Source organism: Echinops telfairi, unplaced genomic scaffold (assembly GCF_000313985.2).
Source record: "Echinops telfairi isolate 266 unplaced genomic scaffold, ASM31398v2 ScPeMD7_7400;HRSCAF=8409, whole genome shotgun sequence".
Taxonomy (NCBI): Eukaryota; Metazoa; Chordata; class Mammalia; order Afrosoricida; family Tenrecidae; genus Echinops; species Echinops telfairi.
The window spans coordinates 5,848,658-5,866,767 of NW_022111300.1; the positions used below are offsets into that span (position 1 = coordinate 5,848,658).

Below are 18,110 nucleotides of genomic sequence, written 5' to 3' on the forward strand. Positions count from 1 at the left end.
CTGGGCCCCTCCCTAGCTCTGGGATCTGGGGACCCAGCTAAACTAACCCTGCCAGCCCGCTGTGATAAGGGGGTAGGGATGTCCTCTGTCCTCCCATTGAGTTGTGAATGAGGACAATTTAAGTCAGTAATTTGGCATGCTGCCAGGAATCCTGAACACGGGAAAGAGCATCTGAAGGAATTGCTGTGGAATCACATCCCAGAGAAGGCTGAAGGGGCAGGAGAGGGCATGGGGGATGGGGGGAGCACAGGTAGGTGGCTTTAGAGCAGTGGTTCTCAACCTTCCTAATGTGACCCTTTCATACAGTTCCTCATGTGGTGAACCCCTCCACCCACAAAACTATTTTCATTGTTACTTCATCACTAATTTTGCTACTGCTAGGTATCGGGCAACCCCTGTGAAAGGGTTGTTTGACACCCCCCCCAAAAGGGTCGTGACCCACAGGTTGATAACTGCTGCTTTAGAGGGAGGCAGGGAAGCGGAAGAACAGCGGGCTGTGCTGGGTGAGGATTCCCACAGGCGAGAAGTGTGTGACCAGTGGCCTCAGCCTGGACTACAGCGGAGCCTTGTAAGATCAGTCTGCATGAAATGCGAGAATGTTGGGATGGTACCCAGATAAGGTTCTAGAAGGACACAAGTGAGGAGAGAAAACAGAAGTGGTGACCAATGGAAGGAACTGGGCAGGCCTCACTATGAGCTTCTGCTGAGTAACTGTCTACTCCTGGGTCCGCACTTCTGCCCAGGCCCAGGAGAGGGGTGGACAGGCTGCTGTAGAGGGCAGTCCACAGAGCCTTAGCTAGGAGGGAGCCAGAGGCAGACCAGCACATTTGCTTTTTTTCTCCTGCGCGCCCGTACACACACACACTCTCTCTGTACACAAAAGCCCCTCCATGCACATACTCTTTGCCATCCACCTTTGTTTTTTCTCCTGTACACACACACACTCCATGCACACACAACCCTTCCATGCACATAGACTCTTTGCCATCCTCCGGCTGTGCTTTAAACTTTGCGCAGCTTGACAGCAGGCATGTTTCCTCCTTCAGCTACAAATATTTTTAAACATTAGGTGTTTCAGTGCAAAAATGTAGGAAGTCACTCGGGGCTGCCTTCTGTCTTACAGGCACTGGCCCCATTAGGGATTGGTGTTGCCACAGGAGAACAGGTAAGTGACACCGACTGTGGTCAGAACACACCGACACCCATGGAGAGCACAGGCCTGGAGGCTCTCCCATCCTTGTCCTGGGAGCTGGGGAACTTCTGCCTCAGTAAGGGCAGCATTGCACACCAATTAGACTCTGGAGGCTGATCCAGTCAGAAGGCGGTGGATTTTTCCACAATTCGGGTGACTAAGGTCAGTTAAGACAAGGCTTTCTCCCCCTAAAGAGGCGGCATAGTGGTTGTGCATTAAGCTGCAAGGTCAGCAATTTGAAATCACCAGCTGCTTCTCATTAGAAAGATAGTTTTTTGCTCCCGGAAAGAGTTATACAAGGAAACATTATCCTGTAGGGTCGCTATGAGTCAGAATAGACTCAATAATAGTGTGACTTGATTTTTGGGAAGAGTTAGTCTCGGAAACCCACGGGGGCAGTCCTGCCCTGTCCCATAGCATGCCTATGAATTGGCATCAACTCGAAGGTGAGTCCTCTTTTGCAGAAGTGCCTCATCAAAATGTATAAGGCAGCAGCAGCTTGAAGTTGCCATTGGGGGAATACAATGTGCTGCATGCTCTCAAGATAGCCAGCTCTGGAAAATTGCACCGACAGTACCACGTGACTTTCTCTGCTTACAAACTGCTCCAGTGACTGCTGTGGGGCCTGTAGCAGGAGCCTGCCAGGAGCAGGGCCTCGGCTTTCCCAGCTACGGGAGCCGCACTCTGCAAGTTTACGTGTAGTCCTCACCACCTGCTCCATGCTCACCGCCCACGCGCCAGCTGGTTGGCCGTCCTCCCTTAGAACCAGGGGGGTGAGCGAGGGTGGCATCTCACTGTTCACTAGATGTGTAAAGGGCCTCCTTCGGTGCCAAGAACAGTCGATGGATTCCTGGCTCCCTGAAAGCCTTGGGAGGCAGGGATGAGAAACCATGGGGTTGGAATGGTCATGCCCAGTGCCCTAAAGTCCCAGGCTGACCCTCCTGTTTGTGTTTTGATTCTGTCTGCAGTGCCACAATAGAGTGATGTTTAAGCAGCTCCTACAGGCCAAGGCCCTGCAGTTTCTCCAGATTGACAGCTGCAGACTGGGGAGCGTCAATGAGAGCCTCTCCGTGTTACTCATGGCCCACAAGTTTGGAAGTAAGGGTGCTGCAGTCTACCAGTGTCTTCTCAGCTCCCCGAATCTGCGGTTGGTCACTTAATTTTTTTTTCACTCTTAATTGGGGAATTAACAATTCTCCCTGGAATTCCATTCTAAATGGTGACAGGTGATTACGTTGTGGACAAAGCCCTAAAAACACCACCTGTCTTGTCACCTTTCCGCTCACCACCCCCTCCTCTCTCTGGCTCCTTGAAATCGTGCTCGTGGAAATCAGAATATACTCGCGGGTGATTTAATCTGCACACGGGCATTGTGATCACCTCCCGTCTCTCTGCCAGACTCGTGGCACTAAACAGAAGCCTGTCTTCGTTTTAGTCCCTGTTTGCCCCCATGCCGGCGGCGTTGGCCTCTGTGAGCTGGTGCAGCACCTGATTATATTTGATTACATAGCTGTCTCTGCGAGCCTTGAAAACAGGTCAGTGACCTGGGGTGGGGGGCAACACAAACGAGGTTTCCATAAAGCTCCGCAGCCTGGGAAACCCTGTGGGGTCATGACACAAAGGCAGTGGTTAATGTGACAGTGAGACACTTGTGAGGGTGGGACAAGACCAGGGTTTCTTTTGTTTGCACATCAGGTCGCCACGAGCTGGCCCTGACTCAATTGCAACCCATGAAAGCAACAAATGTGGCATGAGCCAAGAGTCCCGCTCAACCGGCATGCCTCTGTTCCAGCCCAAACGTTCCCAGTGTCGTGACCCGACACCAAGAACACTGCCGGTTGGGCGCGTCCTCCATGCAAAGGCTGAGTGGGCTTTGCTTCTGTTTCTCCACAAGGGGCGAAGGCCCACCAGTGAATGGTCATCCTTCCGTGAACGGGGGTGAAGTCTTGGTAGCTGTTCATTTTGGTTTGGGAGGAAAGGGCTTTGCTGCCAGTACTTTCAAACCAGCTCTGGTCTCTGGCTTTTTACAGCCCGGTTTTCATTCACTCCTTGTTCGCTTATGCCGACTCTGTATGCCGCCATCTCCTGTATGGCCCAGATGAGCTTTCTCTTTAAATTTGGACAAGTTCGTTCTTGTCGGCTGACACACAGGGCTTTGCTGATTGGGCTTCTCTTTCCTCTTGGAATTAAACGAAGGTACTCAGCAAAAGCATAAAGACGCATATGGGAAAGGATTGAGAAACAGGCTTCGGTTAAGGGTGCCCAGGGGGCTGCGACTGTAATCATCATGGTTTATTTCTTAAGCTGGTGCCAGTAGTCAGGTGTTGCTCTCTGTGAGGGCAGAATCATGTCAAGGAAGAGCTATGGCGTGTGTGCTGTGCCTGGTGCTAGGGACATATGGGCGTTGGCGTGCGTGCATTGGACACAGATAACTAAGTCATCGCCTCTACAGGGTGCGCTACTCTTCTACATTGCACTCTTCTATGCGACAGTGTGAGGACATCAGGGGACCAGGAGCTGCCACAGCTGAGGTTTCACAAACATGAACCTGTTTGTTAAGCCGACAGATAGTGTGAGACTAGAGCCTTTTTTCCCTCTTTCCAATAGTCTGATTCGATCATGAAAAAGAAAAAATCCCACGTGCTTTTGCCCCGTCTCACTTCAGTTCCCTCAGGACCAAGGGGGTCCCAACCTTAAAAGGTCCTGGAAGTCTGAGGGCCAGTCCCCTTGGCTTGAGTGCCTCAGCTTTCCCCAGAAAGGCTGCAAGCACCCCATGCAGCCATGTGTGTGCCGCCACACCGAGCCTGTGGGGCACGCCAGTCCTCCCTCCTTTCACAGCCCAGCTGACCTTGTCCGTGCCCTGCCTCTTTATGGGGACCCTGATCTTTATATATTTATGTAGAGCTCCCTGTAGAGGCGATGACTTAGAATCTGTGTCCAATGCAAGCTTGCCAACACCCGTATGTCCCTAGCACTGGGCACATCACGCTCGCCACGGCTCTTCCTTGACAGATGATTCAAGTCCGGCAAGAAAGCTAGCTCACTCGGCCAGGGGCCCACAACATTTGAGCAGAGATCAAGCTACTTCTAAAACCTTTCCTTTTAATCTTTGAAATCGGCACACTAGAAGAAAGTGTATTTGGGGATTTTGTCTTTTCAGTCTATTCATCTAACTTATGGTAGCCAGCCCCTGCTATTTGTGGGGCCTAAACCAATGCCTTTGGGGACCACTAAGAATGTAGGCTTGAAAAAGGAACTTCATGGTTCATCAAAGCTTCCCCAGGCCGCTTTAGATCCTGTGGCACAGGTTACTGAGATGGACGGACACTCAGAGCTTCCTAGCGGAGGCTGAGTGGTACCTCATCATATCTCCATAGTGGGGTGTTCCCCCCCCCCCGCTTTTACCCATCTGACTGAGGGTCTTACTGCCCCAATGTCATTCTTTCCTTAGGATGTGCGAATATGTTGATCACCTGCACGAACATTTCAAGTATCCTGTGCTGATCCAGAAAGCATCTTATATGCCTCCTAAGGTAGGACCAGGGCTGGGAAGCCCCACAAGGCAACAGGACCAACTCTCAGGCATGTTCAGTCCCACAAACTAATAAGTTAGAGGTTCACAGTATGGGTATCGAATTCCTGCAGTCTGAAGACCAGGGCTGGAGGCTAAGCTGCCCCAGTACATCTTTTTTACCTGGTGAAGCCTTAAAACCCGCTGCGCCTGCATGCAGAACCAACTGAACATGGTACCCACTAGCAAGTCAGTGAGCTCTAAGAAGCGCTGACAGTGATTTTCTGCGCCATTGATCCTCATGATTTGAATGGCTTTTTCCATCAGCAGAGGTTGAGCAATCAGAAAACCTATACATTTCCTGTGCAGCCAGTAAAACACCCTCAATTTTAAAACCATTTGAAAATGTATCTTTACAAAAATCAGCTCTATGCCCTTTAGCTTCGTTTAGAAACATTTCTAGGCGCAGCAGAAATGCATAAAGTGTTTCATGCCAGGTGGTTAATGGTTATGTTGTCATCTTCGCTAGGATGCTGGCTACTCAACAGAAATGAAAGAATCGTCCGTGAAGGAACACCAGTTTCCAGGTGGAGCTGTTTGGAAGAAACTCCTTGCTGGCCGAGAAAACTAAGCATTCAGCCCTAGCGCCTGTTTCCAAGTGAAAGGCCTCACCAGTTCTTGGGTAGGACTTTACAAAAGTAGGAGAAAAATGAGTTCAACCAGATTTATCTCAGGATAAAAGCGAACTTATATTTAATCCAGAATCCAAGGAGATGACCTATTAATCTGCACTTAGAGAATAAACATGTTGCATAACTTGTTTGCTGGGGAAACTTCTTATTCTATTGAACACTTGTTATAAATTAGCAAAGTAAAAATAGTCCTCTAGCACCATGGGGTGTCTGGTATGCAACCGCGTTACAAAGATTTCACTGATTAGCTTACAAGTGATTTAGCATCTCTTTTCATGTAAGCATATTATTAAGAGAATTCATGCCACATTTAAACTAGCAAGGGCAAAGAAGTGGTATTTCTAAAGTGCATTTTCATATAACCATTAAAAAATAGCCATATAAATTATCAGGGGGAGCAGGGAGGGGAAAAACAGCTGACACCAAGGGCTCAAGTGGAAAGCGGGTGTTGTGAGAATGATGAAGTCAACATATGCGCTAATGTGCTGGATACAAATGATTGTGATGAGCCCCTAATAAAATTAGATTATTAAAAATAAAGTATAAGCCAATAAAACTAAAAAAAAAAACAAAACCATATATATTGTACATTTGTTGCCATCATTCTCAAAACATTTGCTTTCTACTTGAGCCCAACAGTATATTCCAGGTTGACCATTTATAAGTGTGCAATTAACATTTTACTCACTGCATTGTTGTACTATCACCCCTACTCACACTAAATTGTAGCTAGAAATAGACGAATCAAAGAGAAACAGCAAAACAGTCAGCATTTCTATAATAAAGACTATATTTTTAACTCCATCAGCATCATCCAAACCAGAATAGCAAATGTTTGTTTATAAGTGCTTATTAGCTAAGTCCAATTAGTTTAAGCAAGAACTGGGCAGATAAATGACAAGAAAAGACTTTAAAAAGCCACAAAACCACATGGACAAATGCAGAACAGGGCCTTATTTTAGCAATATATAAAACAACTTTAACGGGTATCATGCCGCTCACTCAAGTTTAGGGGAATAGTTTAAGAGGGTTTCTGAAATCCACTGAGCACATCGATTTTCACTCTCCTAACACTAGTCACAAGCTCAGCACTTTTCATTACCAAAAGACTGACACTAATGTAATTGTTACTGGCAACATGCTTCAGAGGAGCCGTTTTAAATGAAGAGTAACTCGTAGGTAACCAAGAGCGTTTTGACCTAATAGTTCCCTTTTCCTTTATAGCAAAAAGGACGCTTTCCCCTGGGCCTCCAGTCCATCCCCTCCCTAATAGCCAACACACCTCCTTATGCACTCTAGACAGCCATTTCCATTTTAATAGTTGGGTGAGGGTTGTATCCTTCAATCTGGAAGTCTTCAGCTTTGAAATCATCAATGGTCTCAACTTTCCGCAGAATATTGAGCTTGGGGAAGGGTCTTGGTTCTCGCTGGAGCTGAAAAACAACAAAATAGGCCGTTAGAGCTACCAAATCTGTACAGGTGTGAAACTGTAAATATCTCGCCCCTGATGAAGCAATATTATTGGGGAGTTACTACCCACTCACAGAGGAGTGAAGTGTGAATTACAAAATGATGTGGCATTAGGAGCCTGATCGTTCCAAGAGGTGTAAACTCTTAGAACCACTGGGAACTTTTAGTCTTTTACTTTTCACCTGTAACTTGAGAGTAGATACTGTGTGATTAATTTGAACTCTTCGGTTGCTACGCCTTGCCTTTGCTGAAAAGGGAGGGAAAGATGAACTCCTGAAAGTCAGTGGTAACTGTGGTATGGGCATAACTGATGGTCACACATTGTTCTGCTCAACACTAACTGGAACAGATAGCTAGAGAAGCATTGTATTCACACATCACTCTAAAATTCCCAAGGTCACCCTAAACCAAGCAACCAAGTTCCCTGGCAGAAGTGACTTTCAAGAAAACCAGGAGGCCATCTGGTGGTCAGCAGCTGAGCACGTGGGTCCCTATGCCACTAGGACCCCTGTGGGATGTAATCTGGAAGAGGCTACAAGGTTTGGCAGTACACAAGGTTGCAGGGGTTGCTAACTGAAAAGATGGCAGTTTGAGTTTTTCCAGAGGTGCCTCAGAAGAGAAGCTTGGAAATCTTTCTGGGGGAAAGGAAAGAGAAAAGAGCGCATGGTGCCGCCAGGAGCTGGGACTGCCTTAACAGCAATTGGTCTGGGTTTTAATCAAGCACACTTGCAACTTATTTTTATTGCCACTTCAAATCATTTGTTGCTGCCATTAAGTTAGATTTGCATCCATAAGTTTTTGAAAGTTCAGATCTACTAAACAAAATGTGGGGAAATTCCATTAGCTCTTAATTCCATTTTCCCACACTATTACGCCTCCTCATGCAGGTATCCCTGCTTTTTGAAGGTTTGCTCTATACCATCTTGCTTTCACGAAGGACCTACATCAGTGGAGAAATGGAAGAGGGACTCACTCACTCACCACCAGAGGTGCAGAGGGAAACGGACGCCACATCTGTTCCCTGGGGAGCCACGGGAGCCTGTCACCAGGCTCCTTCCTTGGGAACTACACTGTGCATCCATTGCTTATATTTTATGTGTTTACCCCAATTCTTGCTTTGACCATATGTTCGCGTTACTTTAGGTTTTATGTGTAACTTGTTATGATTTGGCAGGTTATTTTGGGGATGTGGGAATGTTCAAAAATTTCCCCCTCTAAAGTAAAGGTTAATCGTTTCTTTGCTTTATGCCCGGCCATTTGTTTTCAAAACATTTCATAGGATCACTCTATTTTCAGGAAACAGGGCAAACGGGTATTGTAATTGGCACAAAATTAAGGGAAGATATTTACATTTAAATTCTCCAAGTGAAAATACAAACTACAATTTCCCTTCTGAGAAGGGTCCCCTGGTCAGAATGTGGCTCTTCCTTGCTGGTTCTACCACTCTGGGCCTTATAGCACCTGTTACAATTTTATAATTGACCGTTACCTGCACGTGGTGGTTAAGGTGCATGTCTGCTCATGCCTGCCCACCCGTCTAACAACCTTCCCTACAGTGAAGCCCCGAAAACAAGGCACATCATCTTCACCCAGCAGAACACCTAGCTCACCAGGAGAATTCTACACATGAACCTTTCATTTATTGAGAAGGTCCTAACTCCTCTCAAAACCGAACTTCAAAGTATAGGATGTAAAGTAATCCTTACCTGAACTTTCAGGGGTTCAACATGATTCAGGTAAATATGTGCATCTCCCAACGTATGTACAAAGTCACCTGGCTAAATTTCATGGGAGAAAACACAATAGAGGTTTTACTTTCAGTTCCTTGAGAACACCAGTAAAAACACATTACCCAATTAAGCAAAACACCCCAAGACTTTTCCAGAAGTGGTTCAAACACTGAGGCTTTTGAAAGACGTGAATTAGTCTAAGTTATCTTGGGTGAGGTCTGATGCTTGCTAGTTTACACAGGGAACAGGGACATAAACCGCTCATTACAAGGTTACAAAGGGAGCCTGTTGGTTTTCTATTTATATAGACGAATCAAGGTGCTTTATTCACAGCACTCGAGTTCTAGAAAGTCATGAACACCGCAGTCGTGAAAAACCAAACCACTACTCTAGAGGAAATGCAGGGTTGGATTCCGGTGAGCCTCTGGCCACAACCGTTTCATCAACGGAGCAGTACCATGAACTTGTTTTCGTGTTTCAGTTCAAAGAAAGCTTATTTAGTGCAGCTGCTCCTTTGCTCACGCACTCACCACGACCGCAGTACCTCATGAGGTTTACCTCATACACATGCTCGCCCTCAGCTAGCTCATAGCTTCCTTGCTCTCATCAACAATAGGCGGCATTCTACTCGAAGTTCACTTAAATGGAGCACTAACAAGACTGTAAGAGGTACACTTGCTTCTATGAGAGCCGAAAACAAGAAGGCGGACTGTCTTGTTCAACCTCAGCGGAAAGCATGAGCAGTGGACACACATGCCCTCTGTGAGCACTGACGGGGCCTTGCAAATGAAATTCCGCAAACAGGTGAGTTTGCAAACAGACTGAATGAGAAGTGACTGCATCGATTTTGGAACTATCGTGAATTCTTTGCAATTAATTTTTCTGTATTAAAGCATCTCAGTGCATGACACTGGCAACTGTTTTTTTTAAAACCAGAGAACAGCGCACCTTCAGGCCTGTGATGTGTGCGATCATGTAGGTGAGCAAGGCGTAGCTGGCGATGTTGAAAGGCACCCCCAGGCCCATGTCACCTGACCTCTGGTACAGCTGGCAGGACAGCTCACCGTTCACCACATAGAACTGGCAGAGGGCGTGGCAAGGAGGCAGCGCCATCTGAGGAAGGTCTGTGAACCCAGCACAAAGAAACGAGGACGGGGGTTTAAAAGTCATTGCAAAATGGGCAACATCAAACAGAAGCAAACCAGATCAAGGTGGAGATCATGGGAAGAGCTGCCGCAGTCCCCTTGGACCACACCTTCCCCACATGCCAAAAACAGACCACTTGACTCTAGCAGTGGCACACAGCACATGGAAACCTGTCACGTGAGCTTGCTTTCTGTGGACATGCGTGCTTCGAGAACGGCCCTGTTCGGAGTAGACGACCTCAGCTTTCTCCCGTGGAGATGCTGGCGAGTTCAAACCACTGACCGTGTGGGTAGTAGCCCCTTACATGCTGCTGTACTCAAAGTATCTTACTGGTACAGGTGCAAATGTTCTCGGCTGGTATTTATGAACCGCTATAAAAATGTTAATTTTACCATTTAAAAATGTAAACGATGTTGCCCAGCTGTCGCTACCATCTGTTCTGATCGGAGTCACACCAGAGAGAGCCTGAAAGATGGAAAACGTGGGAACAGAACTCCTAATCTGACTTCAGAAGTCCAGACCGAATAAGCCAGTTGAGACTAATGGTCTCCCTGAGATAATCTTTAAACACGGGACCCAAACTACCCCAAGATCACCTTTTATGTGTACTTGATACAACTGATGTATGGAATGTTACAAGAGCTATAAGAGCCCCCAATAAAATAATTTTTTTTAAAAACCTACCTTTTATGTGAAATAAGACATTGGTACACAAAATAAAGGAAATTACCACTGAGCACAGCCCTCCATTTAAAAAAACCCATCTCTGCCCTGATGGCATAGATGGTGATCCAGTGGGCGGTTAACCACGAGGCCAGCAGTTCAAACCACCAGGCGCCCCAAGGGAGAAAGACGAGGCTATCTGCTCAGTAAAGCTTAGCTTCAGAAACCCTATACAGGGGCGGCTGTGACCAGGAATTGACTCGATGGCAGGGGGTTTGGTTTTGGTGATGAAACCAAAGGTGAACAATTAAGGAAAACCAAGAAGGGGGCAGGGAAACTAAAGCATCAGATACGGAGCAACGAGAACATCGACACGTGAGAAATGCACTGAAGACTGAACAGTGTGCGCAGGCCCTGTTGAATGAGAATCTACATGCTGTGTAGACTTTCAATATGGTTTTTAAAAAAAATTAAACCAGTTTCAAACTACTGTGAGGTGATCTGAAACATCTGCCACAATTTAAAATGCCAAAAACCTTAAGTGCCTTGTTAGAGGCAACCAAAGCCCTTTTTGGAGTAAGAATGAGTATAAATAGCCAAACTATGATGATCTGGGGCCAGCCAGCCAGCCCCCCCACCCCACCCCACCCCAAGGTGTAAACTATCCTAGGTCACACAGCCAAGGACCTGGCTGGAGGCGGAGCCTGGAGGCTCTACCGCTGCACACTGCCCTATTGCTTTCGTCCTTCCACCAGCACAATTAGCACGGGCACGATGGGGCGGCTTCCCACCTCTTGGATTCCAAGCACACATGATGATTCTTCTGTCATCGGGGTTGGTTTTGATTGTGTCAATAACCTTTTGCAGCTGGTCTACTCCTTGGCCTGAGTAATCTGTGGAATTGTCAGAGGGAACACACACAAAACATCAATCAGTATCTCGTGAGATGGGCTTTCAAGGTGGTCTATTATACTCCCTTGACCCAAGATCACAAGTTATCACAGAGCCCATTGGGTGGTGTTAACAGCGCTTCAAGTCCCTGTCTAAGCAGCATGGGTCTGTCTTCTAGAACCATTACAAAACCTTTCTTTTCTACACAAGCCCGTCAAATACCTGGTCTGCTGGAGTGTCACCTCCCAATACTGCTGACCTTCGACCCAATTTCTCCCAGGGTCCCCATAGGACTAGGCCTCCATGTCCATCAACCGTCCTTGTCACATTTTCCACCTGACATAGTCTATGTTAACCGTGTGCCATGGGAATCACAGGACTGCATTATTCCACATACTCCAACCAACGGCATCCTGTGGTTCCTTCCTGCGATCTAGATACTATGCCTTCCAACACTTCTACCTAAAATCACAATCCAGCAGCCAAACAGTATTGGGAACCAGGAAACCTCTGAAAGGCTGCCCAGCTTGTACTTCCCCCGTTTCTGGTCTCTTGCCTGCCTACTGAAATGCAACTCGAGGCTGAGAATACTGAGCTCAGAATTTTCCCCTGGTTAAACTTCCACTCGTCCAGGTCAGACCATTTCCTAATCCAGGAGTCCTTAACCTTTCTGGAGAATAAGTTATCTCATGACCAATAGAGGTAATACCAATTTTTTAAAAAAAAATTAAAAAAGAAAAAGATCAAGCATTGTGAACTGGTTCTGTATCTGGATTACGGTGGTGGCCACATGAATTTACACAGGTGATCAATGACGATGGGTACACTGGAGAAACCCAGTAAGCTCTCTGGATCACATCCCTGCTGATTCATATAAGATGGGGCGCAGGATGAAAACTGGATCGAGGGTACAAGGGATCTCTCGGTTTGTTTTTGCTGGCAACTTCCCAAGAATGTGTCATTATTTCAAAGTAAAGATTTACACAAAAACTTCTTAAGACCCAACCACTCTGTATTTGTCCACCTCTAAACTCAGAACACATTGCTGTTATGGCTGCTTAAGCAACACTGTCTGCAGGGGCATCAAAACGCTTCGGGGAAAAGTGGAGTAGAGAGAATGGAGTTTTTCCATGGCTTTTTGGAGGTCCTCCTATACGGAATACCAGCAGGGTTTAGGGCACCAATGAACCATGGGAGGGGCCTGCCACGCAAGAGGGACATGCTAGGATAGCGGGCCGCCTGCGAGCAACCTACAGGCCTCTCCCCTGCAAAAATGGTTTGGTCCACCTCAGTTCTGAACTCCCCAAAGAGTTGCTCCCTAGCCCCCAATTATAAAAAGGAAAAAAAAAAAATCCTTGACTGCATATTTTATTGAATGATTCTATCCACTTTGCTCAAATTCCTTGAGCTGGAGAAGATGTTACAATCCCCTTTAACTGGAACTCAAACTTGCCAGTTTGCTGGTCGCTACCCAGCAAATACAGTATTTACTTCTGGTCTCCCTTCTCCCACACAGAGGCAGACATTCACTTTTGCATCCCCTGCTTGCTTAGGGGCAGAACTCTGATACTCCAGCCAGCAGTGACCGAGGAAGGAGGATGTCAGGAGTGGGATGCTTTATCCTTCCTCTCTCCCTCAGCTTCCCATCAGCACCCTGGCTGGGTCAGCTTGAACTCGAAAACAAGGCAGCCACAAGGCAATTTTGAGAGTCCTTCTCCCCTTACCCTCAGCCTGACGACCAACTACATTGCTCTGCCATGCAAGAATGTGATCCAACCTCCATGAGACTTAGCCCTCCGCTGTGCCCGAGTAACGCATCAACTCTCAGGACGCTAAGTTACTATCTCCCTGACATTACTGACTTCAACCAAGGGAGCAAATCTACACTATGAAGAGTGCTCAGTGGATTCTGAGGTGTCCCAATCTCCTTACCTGAATTCATATCTTTATATTCAGCCCCAAAATGTCTCCACTGAAAGCCATAGACTGGGCCTAAATCTCCTTCTTCTCGGGTCGAGAACCCCAGGCCATCCAAGAAGTCTCAGGACCCATTGGCATCCCAGATCTTCACTCCCTTGGAGGAGAGTTCTTTAGCATTGGTGGATCCCTGGAAGAGACAGGACAGGGCAGTAAGCACGAGCCAGTTCTGGGTCACTCACTGGGTCAGGCTGGCTTTTTGTAGAGAAACCAAACCAGTGACATTCATATACGTATAACAAAGGATCTTATATCACGAAAGGATTTCCTATTTCAAAAGCAGACCAGTCCATGGGCTCACTGCTAGCCGGAGCCCTCGATGAACAAGCAGGCAGGCGACAGGAAGCGGGGCCCACAGGCACCACTGGGGTACAGAGCTGCATGCTCTGAGCTCCACAGGAACATGGTGGGCACCACGGCTCCCCGGGTCAGCAAATGGACTGCCAAGCCTAGCGCCAGACTTGAAATCCAGGCAAACCAGAAGCGAGAGGGGCAAGAGAAATTCCTGTGGCTTCACCCTTATACAAAGGCCACCCCTCCAGGAGGCATCATCAGAATGTGACCCGACTCATAGCTTGGACTCCAGCCCTGATCTCCACACAGGGACCATCAAGTTCACATGGGATTGAACCATCACAGCAGCCACCCATGTTGATATCTACATGAGAGCACCCCCACCCCCAGCAGCAGCCTGTGCTGGAAACGCTGAGCTAGGCACCCAGCACCTTCCTGCTGTAAGCACTCTGGTCTCAGCTCAGCTCACTCCTGGGGGTCTACAAGGCAGTGCCGTCCTTGTTTGAAACCACCCCTCAACATACTGTTCCAGGTCCAAGTCTTTAATTAGCCTCCTCTCCAACTGACACTTGTTTCTTCATCAAATGTATCTTGATTGGGGTCCATCTTTACGTAGGATACCCCCAAATGAAGCTAATACTATAAGAGCAATTTTTTCCGTGTACATTACACCTGCCACAAGAAATGTCTACTCTCAGTCCAGTCAATGTTAGTACTTCTGGCAAATACACCAGTCACACGGAAACAACTTGGGACCTTAGTTTATTCTTATCCTAGATATGCCACCATAAAGGTGCGCTTACCCCAACCTATACTGACTGTTAGTGGATTGTTGTTCTGGCAAATACAAAGCCTTATGTTTACTTGCTATGTTTCTCACTTGGCCCATTATAACCCAAACTGCTCCCGGTGGTGCATCCTCGCCACCAGCCGAGTCAAGGCAGACTGCATACTATGCTATTCAGGTCACAAGCAAGGCTATGGTGCCACATACACTTACTCTCAGTGCGGGGCTCTTTCACCTCCCTTCGCTTCTAATAGCTCCCCACCCCCTATCCTCACTACCCTCATCTAGAAAAGAGGCCCTTAGTAGTATTTATCAGCCGATTATTTTGAGTGTTAGATAAGATTGGTATTCAATAAGTATTAGTTCTTCTTCGAGTTAGTCCTTTGGCCAGCCTGCACCGGATTTTCCCGGTGTCTATTTCTCCACCTTGCCTGCAGATCCCTTGAGGAAGTGCGGTTATAGTTTGACTCCTATACTGCACCGGATTTTCCCGGTCTCTATTTCTCCACCTTGCCTGCAGATCCCTTGAGGAAGTGCGGTTAGTTTGACTCCTGTATTGTATTTGGACACAATGAAATAACCCCTATCAGAGGCTAGTCCTAGAGGCTACTGGACAGGACTCTCTAGCACCTGTATCCAACCTGTGCATGACAAATGACTGCTGTTTAGTTCTGAGCAACTTGCTTCCTTCCCATTTTACTGCTGAGCCTGGCCCAATTTTTTTCACTTCCATCAAATCACGGCTCAATTTTTCCACATATTACTTCTAATGACACCCCTACCCATCCACACAGGTTCTTTCTCATTTACAAATGACCTCAAGAACACAGAACCAGGGAAGACTAGCTCCTTTCCAAAACAGGATGTTGGTCAAGACTGTAGCAGGCGCTCTGCAGGAGTGAATTGCCAGGAGCCCTGGGAGGAGTCACTGTCAGCCCCAGGCTGGGTCCTGTGAGGCAGGGTCAGACCATCCTCAGCTCTCCAAGCTTCTCACTTACCTACTCTGATATCAACTAACCATCCCTCCCAGGCATTCCCGACTCCTCTGCCGGGTTTTGACAAGTTGTTGCAATGGCCACGCAGAACCCATACCCAAAATTGAGAACCAGAAGCAACTTGGAGACTAAAGGCACAAATGTAGGATGGGATCAGCCAGTCACTCAGGGCAGTTTTGCACCGAGGCAGCACTCAGCAAGCCTGGGCTGGCTGTGTTCCTTGGTGGTTTCTCAAGCTGACTCTCAGGCTGGCCTTCACTGCACATCCTCTCACCTTGGGCAAGTGTCACAGCTCGCGAACCTCAAGTGCCCAGAGGGAACCCATTCCACCAGCAAGCCTCCACACCACCTACCAGAGGCACTCAACCTTTTACACCAAGCTGCCGCCAAGCCCACCAGTGCTGCCTCCTCCATGGGCCAGGAAGCCCACTGTGGTCATCGCGTGCCAGTCTCGCGGTTCCTGCTCCTGTACCATTGCCACCACACCATCCCTCACCTTCATGTCCCACCTGGCACTGTCCCCAGCGTGAACAGATTTTTTTTTTTTAAATCAGGAAGTTCAATTTTTATTTGGTGGGTACAAGTGAGGCAGCACAGGGCTACCAAGTCTTCATGAATGCACGGCTGGCCACTTGTCCAAGGGGCCATGGACGTATTTGACTCTACAGCCATCTGGGATGAGGTGCTTCTCAGCCACCATATCCTCAAACTCATTGGTATTAAACTTGGTGAAGCCCCACTTCTGGGAGATGTGGATCTTCTGGCGCCCAGGAAACTTGAACTTGGCCCTGCGTAAGGCCTCAATCACCTACTCCTTGTTTTGAAGCTTGGTGCGGATGGACATGATAACCTGGCCAATGTGGACTCTAGCCACCGTGCCTTGAGGTTTCCCAAAAGCACCTCGCATCCCAGTTTGGAGCTTAGTTTAGGGAGAGCAGAAATTAGCCAGGCCAGAGGCACTGAAAAGCAGCAAAAGGTTGTCTCCAAGGTCCCTTAGGGCAGCCTATACATACCAATAGGCTGCATACACTACCGAGGAGGCTTACTGTTTGCAGCCATTGCACACTGGCCCCCACAAGGAGGAGGACAGTCGGCTTAATTGGCTGCAGAGTGAACAGATCTGTTTGTTCTTGTGCCTAGGAGGTTTAGTGTGCAGGGACCCGGGTCTGAATGATGTGCTCCGCTCCCAGCAATTCTTGATGGTAGCCAGGTGGTCCCTCAGCTTCTGAGATCAATTCTTTTATAAACCTACCTCCCACCCCACCCCAGCAAGACCACACAGCCCATCTCAAGAAATGAAAACAACAGTATCCTGCTATACCTTCCAGATACGTGGAGGAATGGCATTTCTTGACATAAATACCTTTATTTACACATACAAGTGTCATTGGCTTTGTTTCTTGAGAGAACCCAGCCTAACACACTAACAAAATGGGGGCCACTAACGGTTTGGGGTGGAAGAGTGACATGACTGAGTTTGTGCAGTTGTGCTGAGCACCGACTGTGCACTTGCAACAGAGGCCAAGTCCTACCTTGATAAACCACAGCAACTCCTCCAGAACACCCTTCCAGAACACACGCTTGGTTGTCAGCAGAGGGAATTCATCTGGAAACACAATGGGGTAGAGAACATGAAGATGGGAAACAGGACACACCAGCCAACTCTCCGTGTGCAAGAAAACTGCCCGGAGCCACCTCAGGAGTGTCTGATGGGCTCCAACAGCTCCAGCCCAGACAGACATCACAGGTCAGGGTTAGCGTCAGGGGCCAGGACTACAGCCGGATGTTAGGGGCATAACTCAGACCTAAAGAGTACCCTGGAGCCCTGCCACACTGGACTCAAAAGTCTTACAAAACAAAAAGGGGAGATGGGAGGGATGGCCACGTGAAGAAAAGGAAGAGCTCCCATCAACCACTTAGTCAGCACAAACCCGGGAGAGGCGTGCAGACAGGGCAGAGCAGAAGGCTCTCAGCTCCAACTCCATGTTTATCCTGCCCCAGAAAACATGCTAAGGACTAAAGGAGAGTAAGCAATACCAGACTGGGCAAAATTTTAAAAACTAAAAAATATATTTGTACAGTAAATTAAATCAGTTACCAGTCAAGCTGATTCTAACTCAAGGCAGTCCCCTGTGTGTTGGAGTAGACCAGCTATGTTAGTCTGGGTAGACTAGAGAAACAAATCCACAGAAACTCATATGTGTGAGTTTTATATAAAGGGTAAGTGGACATTAAGAAAGCACCCCAGCAAAAAAAAAAAAAAGCATCCCAACCCAGTGCTGTCCAAACCCATGTCTAACACTGATCTACAAAGTCCTCCTCAATCCCACAAAACACATGCAATGACGCCAACTGCAGGAGGAAAGCCGAATCAGTGAACATGTAAGCATCTCAGTGCTGGCAGGGGTCTCCACCCATGGCTGCATCAGGGTAGGTCCACGTGGCTTCACCTCAGGGATGTCTTGCAGGAAGTGAACCTTGTCAGCTGAAGCAGGGAACTGGCTAAGGCAGCTGCACCCTGATCCGACCACCAGAGAAGAGACCGGAGAACTAGAAAGGCGAGGCTCACCAAATAATTTATCTCTCTATCCTTCAATTGATCCCACGTGTTTATCGGCCAGGATGGCTCAATAAACCTTAACTATCTCACCTGTGCTCCACAGGATTTACAACAGGTGTATCTTTCAGAAACAGAGTACCAGGCCTTTCTTTTGAGGCATCTCTAAATAGATTAGAACTGCCAACCTTTCAATTAGTAGCTA

At 47.6% G+C, this 18,110-nt stretch overlaps 2 protein-coding genes and 1 non-coding gene across 4 annotated transcripts in view; 1 reads left to right on the forward strand and 2 right to left on the reverse strand.

Annotated features, from left to right (window-relative positions):
• Nucleotides 1–5,523, forward strand: part of ENOSF1 (enolase superfamily member 1) — a 30,310-nt gene extending 24,787 nt beyond the window's left edge. For both annotated transcript variants that reach the window (XM_004702890.2, XM_004702891.2), the window contains 5 exons: nucleotides 1,124–1,165; nucleotides 2,161–2,290; nucleotides 2,628–2,727; nucleotides 4,644–4,725; nucleotides 5,233–5,523. In XM_004702890.2, the coding sequence (XP_004702947.1) occupies nucleotides 1,124–1,165; nucleotides 2,161–2,290; nucleotides 2,628–2,727; nucleotides 4,644–4,725; nucleotides 5,233–5,334 (456 nt within the window). In that variant the 3' untranslated portion in view covers nucleotides 5,335–5,523. The remainder of the gene's footprint in view (nucleotides 1–1,123; nucleotides 1,166–2,160; nucleotides 2,291–2,627; nucleotides 2,728–4,643; nucleotides 4,726–5,232) is intronic.
• Nucleotides 5,524–6,167: 644 nt separating this feature from the next.
• On the reverse strand, nucleotides 6,168–16,956 carry TYMS (thymidylate synthetase). The gene is made up of 6 exons (XM_004718041.2): nucleotides 16,881–16,956; nucleotides 13,228–13,402; nucleotides 11,196–11,297; nucleotides 9,544–9,719; nucleotides 8,572–8,643; nucleotides 6,168–6,828 (listed from the first exon to the last, which is right to left on the reverse strand). Exons 2-6 carry the CDS (start codon nucleotides 13,235–13,237, stop codon nucleotides 6,691–6,693), a joined length of 498 nt encoding a protein of 165 aa, XP_004718098.2. The 5' UTR covers nucleotides 13,238–13,402; nucleotides 16,881–16,956; the 3' UTR covers nucleotides 6,168–6,690.
• On the reverse strand, nucleotides 16,324–16,457 carry LOC115871683. Its single transcript, XR_004047407.1, has one exon. It is a non-coding gene; the product is annotated as a small nucleolar RNA SNORA70 (small nucleolar RNA).
• Nucleotides 16,957–18,110: the final 1,154 nt, after the last annotated feature.

What these genes read in the sequence shown, in the direction of transcription:
- TYMS (XM_004718041.2), bottom strand. An exon ending in GTGTGCTTGGAATCCAAGAG is followed by an intron (nt 9,720 to 11,195) that starts GTGGGAAGCCGC and finishes CTGGGTTCACAG; the next exon opens with ACCTTCCTCAGATGGCGCTG. An exon ending in TTGAACCCCTGAAAGTTCAG is followed by an intron (nt 6,829 to 8,571) that starts GTAAGGATTACT and finishes GTTGTTTTTCAG; the next exon opens with CTCCAGCGAGAACCAAGACC.